Consider the following 20,566-nt stretch of genomic DNA (forward strand, 5'->3'; position numbering starts at 1 on the left):
AATTGATCCAACATGTGAAGGACTTAGTATAAATATCACTATTATTCTATATGACTGAAATATGACAGAGATGCCTATTTGTGTTTTACAGTAATAAATAAATAAATAAATACGTGTCGTTGCTATGCAGCTATTCAGTTGTTGATGGTGTAAAAAACTTCTTCCACGTGCTCGCCTCTGTTTACACTTGTACGCGCTGACGTCAGAGCGAACCCCACCCCGCACGGCGGCGAGCTGCCTGGCAACATGAGAGCGAGAACAGGAAGGTCTGCCGCAGCAAAGTGAGCAACCTGCACACTCTGGACATACAATTACCGCAGAAACAACGCTCAGCCGCACAATGGAGGATGCAGAGAAAGGTAACTGACGTGCTGAATTGTTTCACAGTTGGCTGCGTTGTTACCCGAAAACGTTTTCAAACTTTTGTCTCACGTGAAAACTTAGCAAACTAGCTAAGTTGGCGCAGTAACTAAAAAAGCTCTGTCCAGTGAGAACATATGCTACTTGTCAAACTCGTATAAATTGCTCTTTGTGACAGAGATAATTCTGCTGAGGCTTTTGGAAGGAAATAAATCTTTCGATGTCAACAATTGAGTGCCAACGTTTACCAAAAAATGACACGGAAGTGGTATATTATATAGAATTTGTGCCAACATTGAAGCAGCTGATGAGCAACTTCAGTAATAAATCAAAAACGAGGAAGTTGTCATGACTACATATGGCATAGACTTGTTTTAAATTTGGTCACGTTCTGTAACTGACAACTCAACCTGCACAAATAGGTTACACCCGTCTGACAGCTCATTGCATGTTCTCCAAATTTCCCTCACTGTACCTGTTTTAGTGAAGTCATACTGTCCGCTATTATAATTCCCAGAGCAAGGAGTGCATGCTTTTTGATTGAAAGTAGCACTTTCCTAATCTGTATCAGACTTCATATGGGATAGTTGTGAGGTTTGTTACTGAGGGTCAAACAGGCCTAAAGGCACACGTGTGGGACTGTCAGGTATTTTAATATAAAGACAGCAGGTAAAAGTATGAACCAAAGGTATGCCGTGAATGCATTTTATTCTGTCTTTCCTCTCTCATATACCTACCTTGACATTTCACATCCTGCTAGGCAGCCATCTGTTCTACATTTCTTCCTCACTCATCTTCCATGTTTGTGCGCGTGCCTACTGGGACAGCTGCTCCTGAGGCAATTGCATGAGTCTTTCCTGCAATACCAGGTGACATTTGCAACAGATAAAGCGTAGTTGTAAGACTTAATTTAGTTTCTTCGTTTTTTAAAAAAATTATTTCCACATAACAGGGTCTTGTAGTTTTTGTGGAAAGAAATAAGTCATGACAGAGGTTTATTTGTGAAGGTGATGCCAGGTAAACAAGCTGCAGTCTTGACCTAATTTCCCTTCAACAACAAAAAAAAAAGTCTTCACCCATTGGTTTCAGAAATGTAATTTCCTGAAGTCTGAATTCTGTATTTCCTGTCTTCTTTTTTTTTTTGTATGTGTCAGGTTTGTGACGCTGGTGATGGTGAGGTGGTGTTTATCCATCCCAAAATCTGTCTCTTAGTCACTGTTACTGAGGCTACTTGTCTTGTGACCATGGTTCCTCTTTGGAAGTGTAGATTTCCTGTGTTATGCATATGTTTTCTTCAATTTTAAAGGGTATTCCTGGCTACACATTTACATTATTTTCCAGTGTATGTGCTGAGGATAAACCAGCAATTCAGCCAGCAAGTATCTTGTCTCTTTATAGCTGTATGGGTTCTGTTAGATGTCTGTAAAGATAATCCTGCTGAGTTGGACTACTGATTTTTATTAATTACAACATGTCTTTCTTGTGGTTTATAGTAATCACCACCTCACTTGTTGGTGCATCCGTGGAAACAGCAATTTATTTAACAATGACCATCTGCACAATGTAAGAAAATTGTCAAACAAAAGCAAACTTTCCAGCTTCACTAAACTGAGCTTCACTACAGGGCTGTTAAATATTTAGTTTTCCAATGTCACTGTATCTCTTACAGCGTCATCATAGTACCTGACATGTTTGCTTTTTTTCTTCCTTTTTTATAACCACACTGTCATGACAACACGCAGTGAAGTTCATTTTTCCTGTCACGCTTTCATGCAAGTATCTGTGGTAGCTGTTTCCTGGCACCATTGTTACCTGCATCTTATTCCTTGTCATGATCACCTGTTGGATTTCAGCACACTCAGGTACCAGCAGTATAAAGACTAAAAGACACTTGGAGGGGTATTGTTACAGGTTTGGGAAACTTTCTATCCCACTTAGTGTCCAGGTGTTTTTCCACAATCTTTTGTCAGTGTTTGAGTTGACACATTACAAATGACCGGATGAAAAGAGCTAGGCCAGTGTGCATATTGAGTGCTCTGGTGCTTCTCAAAGGAGCTGTCAAGGGACTGGAGTCTGCTCTCTTCATATTGTGTGTGTGTGTGTGTGTGTGTGTGTGTGTGTGCATGTGTGCGTGTGTGTGTATGAATGACCTTTTTGATAGTAAACATCCCTTTCTTTGTGTTTGATTTTCCCTGCAGCTAAATGGAGTTTCTAACAGGGACTATTTTCTATCTCATATCTATAGTTCTTCTTACTTTTAAGGAAGGAATGTTGGTTTGAGTTTGTTTTTGCAGACTAGAATTTGTACACAGTTAAAATATCATATTAATTTTCATATTTTTACCCTTTTTGACACTTTCTTAGTCTTTTTTTATTCATATAAGCCCAATTAAACACTCATTTCCAAAATTCTCACTGAGGAATATTGTTCCATGTGGATGTCAGGCTCTTGAACTACATTTTTTTCTACTGTGTGTCCTAAAGTACTCCAGAATATGAAAGCAGATGTCTACATATTGACAGGGTGTAAGAGAATTTTGCAGTTTCTTATATTTTCTGCTTCCTGCTTCAGATACTTATGATACTTATGTATCTTCAGATACTTATGGTTTTGGCTCAAATCAGATGTTCAAAAATGAGATCTTAGTCAGGCTTACCCGAGCCGTCTTGTTTTTCCACTCAGCCATCTAATGAGATTGATCAAGAGCAGTGGCCAACATTTTTTGCCTTATTAGATTTCAATGAGACACAAGTGAATGCTTTCAGCTGTGTGAACAGTCAGGAAGTCTCTCACAGACAAGATCACCCCCAGCCATGTCGAGCTGACCTGTTCAAGTTAGAAATGTGCTTTACTAGAACAAAATCTGTATTTAAAATATGTTTTCACACATTTTGAAGCATTTTAATTCTCATGCTGTGATCAATTTCAGTAAGATTTAACTAGTCATCCACATTATCTTGAAATGAGAATTTTGTCACAATGCTGTTTAGATATGATTAGTAATAATATTGATTTATCATCCAGTCCTTTTTAAAGTTTGTCTCACCTCACACAAAGTTATTCTGCATTATTTCATGACAATATTTGGCCATTTTCACAGCTGTGAGGTTTTCTGTGCATTGTCAAGTTTTGTTAGAAGTGATGGAAACTGCACAAGCATATTTATGTAAATTAATTGAAACCATCTGGGTTATTGCACCAGAAAGGACAGCAGTGACGTATTATTTATTCAAAGGTTTGTCATGATTTATTATGATGTGTGAAAGTAGTTTATGTCAGAGTAATCATGCCAATTGAAGGTAAAGTGCAACTCAGTTCAGCACCTGTCTCACATCTTTGTGAATTTTCCATTGTAGGTGGTGGTGGGTGTTTGTTTGCCAAAGTCTACCTAGAAAAACATTTCTGTCTGCACACCAGTCGCGGCTGTCAAGTTGCATTGAAAGGAGCTCTTGAAGGGTTAGATGTGAACCATTACTGAAGTAAAAAAAATACTACCCAGAACACTTAGCCTCTCCAAAAAACCTGCAGCTTCCAAACATTGGTGTCAGCAGATTTGCATATTTCCTCTCAAAGATCAAAGGCAAAGCCCCCAGCCTATTTGAAAACTTTGAACTTTGAGGTGATAGTTAGATGACTAAAAGTTGGAAAAAGTAGTATATGATTAAAATATTCCTTATAATTTTAAATTAATATTGTATGTTCTACATTATGGGCTGAATAGTCTAACCCTTTAAAGCTGTTGCACTCTGTACAGCCTTCTAGCTTCACAGCGCTGCATTGAGAGAGTAATGGAAATCATGTATGACAAAGACAAGTTCAGGCAAAGATGTCTTTGCTTATCCGAATATAAATAATAATCCTACTTGTGTTATGTTGACACATTATCTAAAATATGTTAATAGTCTTCGGAGTAAAAAGAGACTCAAATTATGCACTAGTCACTGAATTCCCTTTCTTTCACTCCTTTTTTTTGTAGAATTTTTCATTAACCTGTGAGATTTGGCCAAGCAGAGCTCTCACCTGTCTGGTAGCTCTGGCATCATACAAATTACCTTCCACCTTGACACTGTAGAGAGAAACTTTGGGCCTCACTGTAATATGGAGCAGAGTGGGTGTAGAAAATTAAACAAATTTCAATGTTTCATTTGTAATTCACTTTTTAAAAATCAGGCTTAAGTACTGATTCCAGAGAGACTAGATTTTTTCCCCTATTTTCTGCATCCCTTTATCGCTGTCTATATTTTAGGAATATGTCATACGTGCCTGCACCCACTTCTAAATCCAATGGAGTGATGTAGTCTCAGTCATGATGTGACCGTTGGAAGACTGTGCACATTGTGTGGAAGTAACTGTTATCACTAAGAATACAGACTTCTTCAAATCAGTTTCCTTTTATAATTCATACAGCACTAGTTAAACGTTTGGACACACAATGGAGCAATTTCCCAATTTTGTTTTGTATCACACATGTTTGCGCACGTGGAAACTGCTTCCCTCTGTTGCACTGATTGTGGACACCTGGCAGTGTTAACGTGCAAAGAAAAAGCAGGGCAGAAGAAGACTGCTGGCTTTCAAACATTGATGTAAACTATGCAGGTTTTTTAATATTTTTTTAAAGTGGCTGAAATGCATTCAACACATTTTTAGGCCTCAAGGAAACACATGATGGTCTCAAGGAAACACATGATGGTGGAAAATGCTAAATGTAAACCTAACTTTGTTTACAAGAAAACTCCACAGAGGACCTTTTAAGTTTGAAGAATGAGACTGATTTTGTAGGGTTTGTTTTGTCTGAAATACTGCTACGGAGAGCCTAGATTAGATAGAAACACATTTGTGAGATGAATAAGATTCTTAAAGGGGACGCATCATCGTGCACATTTCCAGGTCTATGTTTATATTATGCGGCTCTACTGGTATATGTTTGCATGATTTACAGTAAAAAAAAAAAAAAACTCCTTATCTATCTTGTACTGACCCTTCATGGAGCCCCTCAGTTCAGCCTCTGTCTGAAACAGTCCATTTTAGCTCCTGTCTCTTTAAGACCCCCTCCCAATGAGCCCCCTCTGTTCTGGTTGGCCAGTTTCAAGCTGCCCCTTGGCAGGGAGCATTTTCACATGCGTTCACCTCAAGTTTTGGACCTTTTGACCATGTTTAACATAGCCATCTGAACAGTATAAAAATAACAGAAAATCACAAAAAGCATGGTATGTCCCATTTAAATTGTAGTGGTAGGATGGAAATATGGCACTCGATATACAATAAGAAAGGTTTGGCTTTTATATCCACCCAGTTTTCCATTTACTGTCCATGTACAGTGTGTTTGTTGCATCTGAGGTGCAGCCACTGTTTTCCCATGATGCACTCATCTCATGGGAACTTTGTGGACGCGTTTGCTGTACCCACAGTCATCCATGTCTCATGATTCTTGTTTTAGGCTAATCATGTGACAGGGTATGCCATGAATCGTAAGGTAATTGATCTCACGCTGTGCTTCATTAACCACTTGAAAATGGCTGTTTGTTCCTGGTTACAGTCTGGGTGGTTGGGTGGGTGCCACTGGTTGTTCATGGTGTTCTTTGTTTATTTATATATATACATATAATTATTTATTTATTTAAAAAATCATATCCAAATACTCACAAAGGGTGGAGTTTTTGACAGGGATGATTTTCAAAGCAAATGTATTACTTTGGAATTTTTATTCCATATATTTAATAATTTATCCAATTCAAGCATACCAGTCATTTTCTTTTTAAATGTCACATGAATCCAGTGTCTCTCATGAATCAGTGGCTCCATTGGTCAGAAGGGCAGCAGAGTGGAAGTAATGTTGAGCTCATCCTGTAGGGAGCTCTGTCCTGTATTATTACAGTAAGATGTGAACATTTAATTTTTCTCTCCATTAATGGTAGTTTTGACACGATCATATTTTGTATCTCTCTGTTTTCTTTCTACCGTTGCAATAAACAGATTTGGACTTTTACAGTGAATATGCAGTAGGATGGAGGCTGATGTGTATGCATGGATCTTTTGAATGCGTCCTTGTGTTAAGGCTCTCAGCTGCAATACCGCCGCACAATGTGAACGCTTCACAGCAAATGAAAAGGAATCAAAAGTACAAACATCTGAGGAGCAAGAAAGAGGGGAGTTGAGCTGGCAAGGATTCATTGTACTCGATGTAGGCCTATTTCAGTGCATGTTGACACTTGATAGTTTGCGATGGGCGACTGTATGTGTGTCACTTCCTGGGCTGACCTTGCTAAATGGAAGCACAGTGCAATGGAGGCTGACTCTGCAGATCAGGGCACACTGTAGCTGCACCAGTTAGCTGTGCATGTCCCACAGCCTGTCTTCCATTGTGCAGGACTGTCACACATACACTACAGTCAGGCTGGGCAGTACCTTTATATTTATTATTTATCATCTGGCACTGCCATCATAATGTCACTGCTATTATATTAGGAGAATGTGTAAATAATGTAAATCATACTACATGGTGTTGTCACATGAATTAATACCACAAAGCAGTTACGTATCCAGGTTTCTCCTTTAATAAAATACAGTAATATTTGCCAGCTGAATGTGTGTTTCAGTTTCCATGTGATGTGTGATGGACATCAATTAGACTGTTAAACAGTTTGGGAAAGTATAAATTCAGATGTTATCAGCATGCTGTTAAAACAAAATTCGTAGTTAATGAATGGTTGTCGGAGTGTATAATTAAGTGCAGCTGTGCAGAACATCATCAGTTTTATCAATCTGTATATAAAAAAATAATTTCATACATTTTGTAGTGCACACAACTGCAGTTGAAAACTCCATTCTCTTCACTTGTTGTGGTATTTGCCCCCCCCCCCTCCCCAGTGCTTCAATACTTCCAGGGTAGTGTCCTATCAGTCTCTCTTAATGTGAGGTATTTCCGGGACAAGATCACACAAACATGCTCGTCTGGCTCTTAACCACAGAGGAATGGTAGTTGAAGTTGGCTGAAGGGCGCTCACTGTAGTACAGAACGTGGTTTGTTTTAAAATGGACTTAGTAGTGGTAAACATTTCTGTATTGAGCTGCTCTCATTAGCCCACAAGTGTGGATGTTAATGTTGTCATGACCGTAGCTTTTCATTTTCAATAATGGGGGAGTGAAAGCAAGAGTCTGACCATGCAAGTCAGAAAGCAGTTTTTCCAAAGCATGTTATTTCCAGCAGTCAATGTTCAACCGCAACAAACTCCTCCATCTTGATTCTGGCATCAAAGTGCTCTGTCCTAAGGTATCAGAAAATAATCTTAAAACTAATTTACATTTGTATTTTAGTCGTGCTTCCTATTAGGAATAGTTAATTTACATTAATCTTGATTTCATCTGTCAGCAGGCTGCCTTTCCACTTCACTTCACTGCAGAGTGGAGCGTCAGCAGGTGTTCAGATACACTGCGATGCTTACTGTCTATTGACACTCAATCAATTTCTTTGAGCGAAACGTGACATATTTGTGTATTGAGTGTATCTTCTCTTTGTGCAGCGCGGATTCCTTCCTCATACAAGTATCTCTCCTTTAGTGTGACATGATGATTACCTTCTGAATTTGCTGGAAAAATATCTTACTGAAAGAGTGTGTTTTTCTGTGGTTAAGTGGTTTTACAAGGGTGCTTCATACCTTTGCTCTCGTGTACATTTTCACTTTACCACACAGAGTGTTCTCCGCCCCACATACACACACACAATACCTAGTATAGCCTCTGGCATCCTCTCCCCTCCATTCGAGCTGACTAGCATTACTGCTGCTCCAAGCTGGACTGGCCACCCCAGATTAGCGCTTCGCTGTAATCTGGGACACTGCAGATTATGCTTTTCATTTCATGCCCCCCCCCCCTCCCTCCCACGCACATCACGTGACCAGCCCACACAAATGAGACCTCTTTTTTTTTTTTTTTCCTCCTTGGATAACAGAAAGTGAAGGAGGGAGGGAATTGACAGAGAGACCTGAGAGTATTGAAACTGGCGAATAGAGTGTCATGCAATATCACCGCAGTGCTAGCTCTGCTAACAGTGGATAGCGTCGGGAAAACGGTACTGATTACGCAAATGGATGTTTGAAGGATGGATTGAGAATTGACCTTTGGGATTACAGGGAAGAGGAAGAGGGAGGGTGTGTGTGGAGTGTGTGTGTGTGTGCGTGCTGCAACAGCTGCTTGAAGGGACAGGTAACTTATTAACAGCAAGAAAGGTGCCTTGGCCTTCCGCAGAAACAGAAAATGGAAAACCAGCTTCACTGTAGTTTCACTCTGACCTTCTGACCACCTGAAAGCCAATACAAAACCTTCTCCCATCCACACACACACACACTTGGACATTGAGCGTGTGTCTGTCACACACACACACCAGAAGAGGCCAGGACGCTGTAAACAAGGAGACACAGAGACGGCCAGCACGCGGCCGAATCACATGCAGACAATCAGCACTTGTCTGGCTTTGCTTAGGTAGTGGTGGTGATAGGAAGGTGGTAGTTGCTCCGGCTAACAACACACAGCGAGCCGTAAACATGGAGCCTCTGGAGGAATACCACTCTCCATTTGACTTTGAGCAAGGAGTCAACACCAGCTACCTCTACCTCTCTCCGGCCTACAGCGACACACCACCCAGCTCGCCAGCTGTCAAAACCAGAGGTAATCTTAGGAGGAAAGGGAGAGGCTGGGTGGAGGGTCTGTGTGTGTGTGCGTGTATGTGTGTGTGTGTGAGTGTGTGAGTGTGTGCTGGACAGAGAGACAAAACATTGGTTTGGTTCACTGGAGGGGAAGAATTTTGGGGAACACAAACTGGAAGGGGGAGGGAACAAGTGATAATTGGTGGCAGTGGTGTGTGTGTGCATGTGTGTGTGATAGCAGCTTTTGCTTTTGCTTTAGCTTCTAGTCATCACTTATATTTCAGAAAACCATCATACTTACAATGATTTTTTTACAGCTATGATCATATTAGGAAAGGAAGGTTTTGGCAATTCTTGCCTATTGAAGTTATACTGTCTTTCAATTTTTTATTAACAAAATATTGGTGTTATAATTTTAAGTCTTTCAGTTCACAGAAACTCTATTTCAGCCACCTTTGTAGTGAATTTGCTGTTTGATTTTGTTTGTGTTACATCTTGATCTGTTGAATCAAGTCGATATTATGTTAAGTTCACATTTTGGAGGCAGCCGATGTACCACAGTGGCATGTCTGTCTCACAAACAAAGATTGATCCAGTAATCTCACACGTTTGGGCAACCTGCTCAAACAACTCTGGGATAGCTTAATCTTCTATCTCTATATTTCTGTTTGTCACAAATGCTTTGTTGAATGTGAAGTAACTTTGCCAAGCTGTATGTTTCTTATGGGGTATGGAGGTAGAATATAGAGTACCAGATCAAAGATGTGTCTATATTCTGTATTTATAGACATATAACCAGTTCTGTTATTGCATTGTCACCATTGCTGGTCACATCCTTGTATTTAAACAATAAGATTGCATAATACATGGGACCGAACAAACAGAAAAACAAATCAGCTTCTAGATTGAACAAAGTAATCTATCAACTCCAGTTCAGTGGGCTTAAACAATAGCAGAGACGTTTTTTTTTGACTCATTATCACAACAGAGGAGAGTCTGTTAAAAATGTCTCTTTTCAGGCATGCTTCAGCTTTATGGCCTGGCTTTTCTAATGAGTTGTTATGCAGTTGACTGCTACCCAGAGTTACAGTAGGTGGTCATGGGGTAGAACATAGTTAGTCTAAGAGGAAATGAGCTAAACTAAAGGGGTAGGACAGTAATGTGGGTGGGTATGTAGTTTAGTGTAGCAAGCCAAACTTCTGCCTACACTCGCATATAAACTTCTCTCTTTCTCTCTCCCTTTGAGTGTTGTTTTTTCTCTCTCCAGCTCTCAGCACCTACTGATGGAAACACACCTCAGAGGCATACAATTGCTTATGCATAGCTCAAACACACACATCTCACATTGCTGCCTGCAGGAATTTATTACAAAATTTTGCTTAGCAGATGAATCAGGCGAGGCATCGGCCTACAGAACCTGTTCTTCTCACCCAGAGGTGATGGGAGATATTGTGTGTTTGACAAAAACTCAGTTCTTGAGCAGTATAATGTACGTTACATAAAACAAGAAAATACTTGGCTGTTGCAGAGGCACCGCCGCTATAAGGGGAAGTGTCAATTACACAATCCTGTCACTGTAAGCAGGTGTTAGAACTAGTAATGGTGCAACCCAGCGCTCAGTTTATAATACTATGTGATTGGTAGATTGGGAGACATTATTTCATAAGCAACTCTGTAGACAGTTGTGAGGAAATTCCACAGTTGTCTTTGTGGGAGTATATATCACTGCATTCTTGTGAATTTGGTATCTCTGTCTGCACCAAACATCCAACCATCTCGGCTAAAATGTTTTTAAAGTATTGGGAGTAGTGGGGTGTGACATGAAGGAGAGGACGGGTGCCAAATGATTGGAATGAGGTGGGAGGGGAAGATGTGGAGTTTGTTGACTGAGAAAAGATGTTAATGGGTCGCCGATCATAGGACAGACCTGTTAGTGTGAAAGGTTATTCCTTTTAGACAAATTATATCTTAAATCACCCCTAAACATGAAATAAGAAAATACTGTAAAACAAATGCATACATTAGTTCATACAGGTAAAATAAGGCTCTCTGAAGAGCCTCGTTCTAAGGTAAAGGTCAGCTAAAAATCCTGTCTTTGCTGACCTCCAGTGGTTTAACTTCTCACCTTGTAGCACCCATGTGTACACCCAAGTGTACACATGGGTGTGTCAGTATACTGTGACATCACTGTGTGGGCATGGCTACAGGTGTGAAATGTTAGCATTGCAGCAGGAAATTAGGAGTTGCTCATTTCAAATACAGATTATCATACAGTTTATTATCATTATTATTATTATTATTATCATCACCGGTGTTATTTAGTGTACAGCTGGTTAGCATGTTAGCTTAGCTTAGCATAAAAAGAAAATGGGGGGAAACAGCTAGCACCTCTAAAACTCACTAATAAATACACTATATCTCATTTGTTTAATCTGTTGAAAAACTGCTGGCTTTTCGTTGTATATTTACCAAACAAATATGAAAGTGGTATCAATATTCTCATCTAACTTGTGTGGGAATGAACATTTTCTAAAATGTTAAACTATCGCTTTAAGGAGACTAATTGAACAAATACCCCAAAGCTCTTTAATCTGACACACCATAATGTTTTCTGTTTATAAATAGCCGAACAAATGCAATTTTTCCATAAACACATTTGCACACCGTAATGTTTTCTGTTTATAAATAGCCAAACAAAGATGTTTCTGCTCATTCTACGGGTAATTAGCCAGTTAAGGAATGCTATTTAGCTTCTTACTCTATTTACAAAGGGCAGTGTAAATACCAGCACCATGACGGTAACAGGTTTAGAATTTTAAAAATATATACAAGACCACTGTTTTGTTGAAATCGACTCTCAGGTTTATTTTGGCCTCTTAATTCACGCTTATTTTTACTCTCAACCCTTGAAATATGAGGAAAGTCCAGATAAAAATAAAAAATGAACTCAGAGACAGTTGTGTCTTCCTCTTCCAGCTCAGCTCCGGCCCAGAACATCCCCAGCCGCCGTTGTCCTTTTGACTGACAGATCCTAACAACCCCTTTGCTCTAGTGTTCTCTCACGCTGTCTGAGTCCAGGATGTCTCCATCCAGGAAGTTCTTTGTATTATTGATGCACTGCTGCTCCTACCGGGCACAGCTCTGTCAGAGGCAGCAACATCAAAGACAAGTGTGTACACTGTGCACTGTATGTGTGTGGAGAGAAAACACAAGTGTCTATGAGAGAGAGATAGAGAGAGAGAGTTTTGTGCAACTGTATGTTCCTGAAAGGCTGCTACAGCCTACCATCAAACAGCATTGTTACATCGTTAATGTTTCTTATCCAACTCTCTGATATCCTTCATCCATTCACCTACTACCAGCTTCCTTTCTTCTCCTTATCCCCCAGAGGGACAGCGTGACAGCCTGTGCTTGACAACCAACATTAGCCTCCCCTCTCATGCCACCTGTTCGCTGTCACGCTGCAAACACAGGTGCCTACTTGTGAATGTGTCTTTTAAAATGTAAGAAGCACTGATTTATGGTTTGTTTGTTTGTTTTTAAATTTTACCTCCCAGGTGCACAGCAGCATCCCGATTCAGTTCCAGAGGTGGGAGAAGATGCAGTGACGTCTGTCAGTCCTACTTCCCCTCCTCCCGCTGCCTTGACGGAGGAGGAGCGGCAGGAGCTACAAGAGGAGCTAGTCAAGGTCAGGAGGAATCAGGGATTAAAGAGGTCATGGTACAGGGAGTCAAGATCAGGTGTTGGAACCAATCTGTTGTATTTAAAGATAGCTGTCCTTGCAAATAGTGGGGAAGGTCTTTTCATCTCAAACAAGGCCAGGCTGTGTTCACACAGAGTGCTCGATTCCCATTGCGCTCAACCACTTATGTTGGATTACTGCTTAATTTTCCATTTCTATGACAGCCATTATGTCCCGCAACTCTACCACTTGTGATTGTAACATAAAAACATAAAAGCGAGCATCTCTTTCATTGGCTAAATAGTGTGTTTGTTGGGGTCTATATTTAGCTGCAGATTTGCTGTAGTAGTGGGTATTTATGGTAGCAGACGTTTGTGGGATTGACTCATCGTAATGAAGTAATGTGTCACCCAGTGCGTCGTTGATTCTCCTTCATGTGTTTTAAATAGTTTTTGGACAACAACTGAGCTCTATGGCACAGAGGAATAAGATCTATCAGGCTTTGGATACACAGAAAATGCTTTTTAGTAAGATCGATTTGTTGTTTGTGTTTGCTTTGCTCTTTTCATGGGATTTATTGATAAAAAGAAAATTACACAATATAACCAGAGTAATTTAGAAAAAAGTGGTTGATGTCATTTGACCCTTTCTAAAAAGTTCAAACTTTCTCAAATTATGGGAGCAGTTCGCTCTTGCAAAAGAGCTGACAGCTGCAGCGCCTGTCATAGAGCGGCCGCATTCTGAGTGCCTTTCAGCAGCTTCTCTTTACTTAAAGATTACTTAAATAAACATTACTTTTTAATGCGCCTTTACGCTCTGTGTTTGATTTTGCTGCTGTTATTTGGTTTCTAAGTGAATCTAAAACGGATTAAGACGGGACAAGGTTAAGCACAATGTATGTACAATATAAAACCTCAAATATAACACATTTCCGGCTGTCTATATGTATATATGTGTGTGTGTGTGTGTGTGTGTATGTATGTGTGTACAGGTGGAGGATGAGATCCAGACTCTGTCTCAGGTGCTGGCAGCCAAGGAGAGGCAGTTGGCGGACATTAAGAGGAAGCTGGGTATCACACCTCTTAATGAGCTGAAACAGAACATCACCAAAACCTGGCAGGAGGTCACCACCTCCAACGCGTAAGTACTAACCTGCACAGTATGCTGATGTTAGACTTGACACATTTATTATGTTTTGACCTGCATGGAATTCCAAACAGAAACCTCATGACCAGCTGCTTTATTATCCACCATTTTTCCAACATACGCACCATAAATCTTTTTTCCAGTATCTTGGTACCCTGGAAACACAGTTAACTATCAGCACAGTTGAGGGAGAACTTTTTTTCCTCCACCGTATGATGAGAAGAAAGATGTCAGAGCTGCCTGTATGAAACGGTTTGACGTGTTTTTACATCACAGGAACGAGCAGCATTTTGATGCTTTCAGGTGTTTTTTTAAATAAAAAAAGACATTTGAAGTTTAGTTCTGACCTTGATGCTTCTCTTCAGTCTTTGATCTCTTGTCTCTTTTCATCAGTCTCATACTGTATCCCCTCTTTTTGCTGCCCATCACTTGTCCCTCACTCAGCTATAGGAGGACATCTGAAACTCTGTCTCAGGCAGGGCTGAAGGCCACAACAGCCTTCTCTACTATGGGCTCAGCCATCAGCCGGAAACTTGAGGATGTCAGGTGAGATGTGTAATGTAACTTCACATCAAATATCTTAAAAAGTTATGATGGCACCATATTATTCATTGTTCCACTGCAACGTTTGTGCTCCATCCTCCGCGCTTAACTGATTTGAGTATAGTAACCTCATGGTTTATTTCCTTGAAATCACCCTACCTCTTCCCAGATACCTCTCTTCCCACTTAAAGTGCTATTTACGTGGGCTGATAGCTTTAGTTCTTTCCTGGGATTTCTACCTGTTAGCCATGCCCAGTGTATCTACAGTATACAAGGAGGTGCTAAGATCTGTCAGTATCAGCCATGTTGGCCATCAGCCACAGATGGGACAAGAAAATTCATGTCTCAACAGACGATTTCCAGCTTTACATGTTGCTTTACAGCTTTTTTATGCACCAATTCAGGGATATAGCGTGATTTTATTGTCCGGGAGTTATTAGACATGGGTACGAACAAGTTAATGTTGCAGCATATGGCCAAAGGCAGGAAGTTGTCTACCAGCAGCTACAGTATGTGTGGCCTTAGCTTAACTCATTCTTGCCTGTTTTTTAACCCGCAGCACGATTTCCATCGGTGGCATATTTGGATTTGTGCAGTAATAATTTAATATGCTTCACTATGAGATTAATTAACACACACAACTCAAATCTTGTATCTTACATCCATACTTGGCCTTTGCAGGTTGCAGTCTATTTCTAGTATGTTTGGGTAAGACAGCCAAAAATATCTAACTTCTAACTTAAATTTTGAATTATCTCCAATTTCTCTCCTGTCATCTGTTTCATTTTGCATGAACACTGGTTTTATGTTTTAAATGCATGTCATTCACCAAATTCTACTGACTAAACTGCCACCTAAGTCATAGATGTAGAAATGAAGGGGTAATAGTGTGTGTGTGTGTGTAATTGTCCGTTCTAATTACTTTACAATATTGCTTTCAAAATGCTGAAGACATCTAAACACAACAATATTAATTATTGTGAATATTTCCTGATTAAACATGGCTTTTAAAAAAAAAACCAACAACAGATTGTTCCATTTAAAATCTATCTCCAGTTGATCCCCCCCGCCCCACCCCCAGATCCTAATCTGCCGTCTTCCCTGTCATCCTTCTTCTCTCTGGATTACTGAGCTGCAAACAAGATTATTAGGCCCCTCAAAGCTGCAGGATGCTGAGAAATGCAGCCTCACGGATGAGCTAGAACACAGGGCTCGTTTGGGGGGTGGGGGGAGTGGAGAGCAACCTGACAGGGGTCAAAGGGTGTGCGTGTGTGTGTGTGTGTGTGTATGTAAATGCTTTGTGGGTGTTTTGTGTGCGTGTGTTTCTGATGACAAGATATTCTCCCATAATACACAGGATTAGTACACACCCACTGTGTTAATACACAATCAATCTTAATGGGATAAAGCAGGATTTATAGGATTTATGCACTTGAGAGAATACTCGCTTATTGAACATACAGTATATAGTAGAATAAATGAGGCTGTGTGCACTCTGCTAGCATATGCGTGCCTGTCTTGTTTCTCTCTTGTTCTTCCTGTGTAAAACTGTCTTTTCTATGCTAATGTAACCACTAACGAGCCCTTTCTTCTCCATAATGCTGTCGGATAGCATACGATCAATACAACACTCGGCTAGTATGCCTGTCATGAGGTAAGGGGTTGACACACAGTGGCAAAACGTGAAAGAGGTAAAGAGTCGTAGTCCTGTATATTCATGTTATAGATATATTAAAAAAAGATATAGCATGAAGTTGGCAAAAGCGTCCACTGCTAACAGCCACTTTAACAGCTATCAGTGAAGCTGCAGTTTTAATAATATCACATGATCAGACTTCAGTTTCGTCAAGCTGACAGAGGTCTATCAAAAATCTTGTCAAAATTCTTGTGATAAAAGGCATCTTTGAAACCCTGAGGTAGTATCCTTAAGGTGTGAATTTGAAAACAGACACCTTCAGAAAGGACTCCTCTGGTTGGTTTTCTGTAAGTAAGTTTTAACAACACACTATTGTCTCACCGCAGTTTCCAAGCAAGGTTTTAGCTCAATTTCTCCAGACTGTAGTGAGTTGATTAGGTAGAGGTCTGGTTGTGTGAGACACTTGCTCAAAATATAAAAAGTACAATGCACTACTGTGTATTTGTGTAAAAAAATCCCAAACAAACCCCCCAAAAAACCCCAAAAAACATTTGACCTAATATCCAACAAATATATCACAAAAATGTGAGCGCCAATCTGTTTCTGTATTCCTTTTAAACTGTATGAATCAAACACAACATGTTAAAAGAAAGACCTTGATTCTCTTGATTATGTTTTCATGAAAATCACCTCTTCAACACCTTTTCAGTAGAACAATGGGTTCACATTAGAAAATCCCCCACCGTTTGTATCAAGTATCAGATAACGTGACTCCTAAAGACACGATCACAGTGGATGTCCTGCTCCCTTTTTTTTTTTTTTTCTTTTGAAGGGCTGACTTGTCTGTATGTCCACTTTACCACACTACTGTATTATGAGAACATCAGATAAATTCAAACACTGTAGGTCGGTCTGTGATCTTGTCACTCACTCTTATACATCTTGTCCTTTCACAGGAACGCACCAACTTTCAAGTCATTTGAGGAGAAAGTGGAGACGCTGAAGGTAATGGACTAAAAACGGGACTGCAGGTCACACTGCTGTGATAGTGACGGACGTTCACCAGGAATGTATAGAGGAAATTTCACTAATTTAGTTACACTGTATTTGTGTAGTATTGCTTTTCCTTTCTAATGTTGCCCTTTAGCAGCTCAATGAGATATATTGACTTGGTCATGGTGCATTAGCTTGACTCAATTGTAGACATCACCCTTCCAATCAGTCTGTAATATTCTTTTTTTAATTTCATAGCTTGAATATAGCTACAGCTCAGAGACAGTTCGTCAACTCTTTTCAGTGTCAGTAAAAACAGGAATTTAGATTATTTAAATTAGAAGTTAAATTGTAAAGATGTTTCTCCCTCTGTGTCAGACCAAGATGAGTCCATCAACATCCACTACCAACCCCGGCGAGCAGGACAGCGGCAACCCCACCACCGAGTCTTTGCTTGATCAGCCGGAGGAACCGCCCACCCAGGAGGCCCCGATGCACTGAGACCTGCCTAACCCCTCCTGACCCCCTCCTCACTTGACCCCCTAACCCCTGGACCGTCAACACTCGTCCCCTAAACTCTTGTGTGCCAGTCTCCCCCTTTTATTGGAAACAAATGACTTACCCCAGCCTTCCCTGTGATCTAATTGTCTGGTCTTTTTTGTCTGACACGTGCGCTCACTTGTTAACTGGTGTGGAAACTGAAAGCATGGGATGGGTGCAGGCATGTGGTCTCGTGCCGGCCGTTTATTTTTGAGTCGGCTGTGGCTCGCTGTGGGAGAAATCCTCCCTGCTGTATGACTTTCCTTCTCCTCCCGCACTTCTTTTTTTTTTTTCTCCTCTGCCTTTGTCTAACCAGCAAAGCTCAGATGCCAAACATACTTCTAGGGGTTTTTTTTGTTTGTTTATCAAATTAACACACGGTTTTTGTTTGTTTGAGTGTAGAAAATTGCACAAATATAAAAAGATTTACACTTTTTATGTGAACCAGGCAGTTGTTGGCTTATTGCTTCTGCATGGCCCTTATTATATACTGGGTTTATTATTATAAGCATTTGTTTTGTGTGCCTCCATGTTGGGGCTATTCTTGGTTTACTTTGGGTTACAAATCTGATTTCTTCATTATATTAATCTGAAGACACCACACAATCTTAAAGTAGTCTTGACACTGTTTTCACAATATGAATGTATGCATTTTTGTGTGCTGTAGGAAGTCACCTACTCCAAAACTGGCATTTCAAAAACACCTGAGAATAAAATCCATCCCCTTTTTCCCCCCACTGTTAAGAGCCTGGCAAAATCCGATGTCCACGCCACGATAGTTACAGGAAAACAGCCGAGATCAGCAGAACAGAGACAGAGCAAACACACAGTCGAGGCTCGGCCTTGACCCTGTGTGAGAGTGAAATAAATGTGTCTCTTTCAGAGCCAGAGTCAATATTTGAACACTTGTCCATTGTTTCTGCGAGGGAGGTAACACCTAGCCTGCTTGTGCTCTGTAATACAGAAAAAAAAACAAGGCAAGGCCAAAGAATATACTGCTTGGTGTTACTTTGTACACTGACACAGGATAATGTAATGGTGCAATTTTCCTCTTAAATTTTGGTTTTGACAATTTTCTGGCAATGTGTTCAGACACAAAACAATCAAAATCTGCTTGTTTTTATATAGCCTTGATAAAGTGAACCCAAATTTGGAGATTTTTAATTTTTCAGATAAACCGAATGATGAACTGTTCCTTTTATGGGGTTAGAAAGTTCCCCTGCTTATTTAGCAAAATAAACTGATAAAATCTTACTGTTAGAAAGTGGAAATTAATGTTGTGGATACAGAGTTTTCACAGGGTGACGCAATGTCAAATGTATGAATCATCACAGAATAATTTTCTTTACTTGACAATCTCATGCTGCATTAGGCTTCATATTATTAAACTACTGAACATTTACTCTCATCAGACACTTTTCTAGTACATAGTTATGCATGACACAGGAGTTTTACAATCAATGGAGGTTAAATAAAACTTGAAGGGCGCTCAGAACCAATCTGAACACACAAAAGGTTTTCTTTTGGTACACAAATGGAAGACGCAGGGATTCAACATATTTCTGACATTCATAGTACAAGACTTCCCCTGCTGTTGGACGACTGGCAAAACATGACACAGTCTTAACCATCATTGATACAATTTGCCACACTGGCTGAAGATCAGAACACCATGTAAGAAGACAGGTCCAGTGAGGGATATCTGGTGTTAAGATCTTGTATTTACCAACCGTAACACAACGGCGTTTGCTATTTTGAGTCAGCCATGACAAGCAATGATTTTCTCACAGTAATACAGTATCCTATGTCCTCATGTAACATTGCTTTCCAGCCATGACCTAGATCACCGAGAGGATTCATTACAGCCTTTTTTATCTCAGACATGAGGATTTAATCTGTAATTAGCCATACATATCACACACACACACACACACACACATACATACACATATGATTTGTTTGGTTCTTAATTGGAGCAGTGGAGTGGAGAAATGTACTCTAATTAAAAAATTACCTCTGAAGTAACCTGACTCAGTGCTAACTGTCTTAATGTAGAAGTGAGGGGGTGGAAACGGCTGCAAGATTTTCACTGTATCTAGTTCACATTTGGCTGACACAACATAAGGTAACAACTGTGATGATATGTGGTTACAACTGGAACTGATGGAGGAAAAAAAAAGAAGCAAGCTGCAGTTCCTCGTTTGAACACAAGAGGGCAGCCAAGCACAGAAGCTACACATGATGGCTTTATTTTTCTCAATATCCATACCAGGTCATACATAATATTTCCTGGTGCCAGGACTGACTGCTACTGCTGATCTGACTCATAGTTATGAGCTTGTGCCTAATTAATAGATCTCTATAGAAGCCCAGTTCCAGCAGGATACTGAGGAGCTTAGAGTCCAAAACTCAACATAAGAGTGAAAAGCCTACAAGGAAATGTCAAAATCTTGTTTAAAGTGGTGACAAAAGCAAATATCCAAATTTAGACTTTACTGTAGTAATCTGTCTTTCACTGATGAGGGAAAAATAAGTATTTCTAGTCCAAATTCCTGGTAATCCTATTGGTAATTCATGCAATTTAATGTTCATGTACTAAAACAATTCCATTGTAAGTATAATTGTCAATGAAGATTTGTACTTTTTAAACTATATTTGAACACTACCACTGTTGGTTAGACATAAATTATATAATCGTTTATGGCAGGGAAGATGTTATTGGTAGGTCTTCTTTCATTTTTTTTAATAAGGTAATTAAGGAGAGATTTTGAAATGCCACATTGGCTTAACTGACTCATTATTCTGAGTGAGGGAAAGTCACAGAGCTGGTGCCTATAGAGTAGATCCAAAACATTCGGACATATTATAAGCAGAGCGTCCTGTTTAAAGTGGTAACAAAACTGGATGTTGAAATTAAGAGTTGACTCTAATAACGAGGCTCATGATTGAAAGACAAAAGTCTGTGTTTGTAGAAAAAGGTGTCTCATGTTTACAGATGAGAATGGAGAGTAATAAATCAAAAG

The 20,566-nt window shown here is 39.9% G+C and overlaps 1 protein-coding gene across 3 annotated transcripts; it reads left to right on the forward strand.

Annotated features, from left to right (window-relative positions):
• The first annotated feature begins 208 nt into the window (after positions 1-208).
• tpd52 (tumor protein D52) lies at positions 209-19,568 on the forward strand. 3 transcript variants are annotated; one of them, XM_044335511.1, is made up of 7 exons: positions 209-359; positions 12,561-12,691; positions 13,677-13,825; positions 14,276-14,377; positions 15,056-15,082; positions 16,967-17,015; positions 17,382-19,568. In XM_044335511.1, the coding sequence occupies exons 1-7, from the start codon at positions 341-343 to the stop codon at positions 17,502-17,504; spliced, it is 600 nt and encodes a 199-aa protein (XP_044191446.1). In that variant the 5' UTR covers positions 209-340; the 3' UTR covers positions 17,505-19,568. The 3 variants fall into 3 exon arrangements, with proteins under 3 accessions (XP_044191446.1, XP_044191447.1, XP_044191448.1); XM_044335512.1 differs by lacking the exon at positions 15,056-15,082 and having other exon boundaries at positions 210-359; XM_044335513.1 differs by lacking the exons at positions 15,056-15,082; positions 16,967-17,015; positions 17,382-19,568 and having other exon boundaries at positions 210-359; positions 14,276-14,381.
• The last annotated feature ends 998 nt before the right edge of the window (positions 19,569-20,566 follow it).

This window comes from Thunnus albacares, chromosome 19 (assembly GCF_914725855.1).
Source record: "Thunnus albacares chromosome 19, fThuAlb1.1, whole genome shotgun sequence".
NCBI classification, from domain to species: domain Eukaryota; kingdom Metazoa; phylum Chordata; class Actinopteri; order Scombriformes; family Scombridae; genus Thunnus; species Thunnus albacares.

Excerpts from the sequence above, each read along its gene's own strand:
- tpd52 (XM_044335511.1), top strand. Across the intron at positions 14,378-15,055 it reads CGGAAACTTGAGGATGTCAG|GTTGCAGTCTATTTCTAGTA; the intron begins GTGAGATGTGTA and ends TGGCCTTTGCAG. Across the intron at positions 15,083-16,966 it reads TCTATTTCTAGTATGTTTGG|GAACGCACCAACTTTCAAGT; the intron begins GTAAGACAGCCA and ends GTCCTTTCACAG.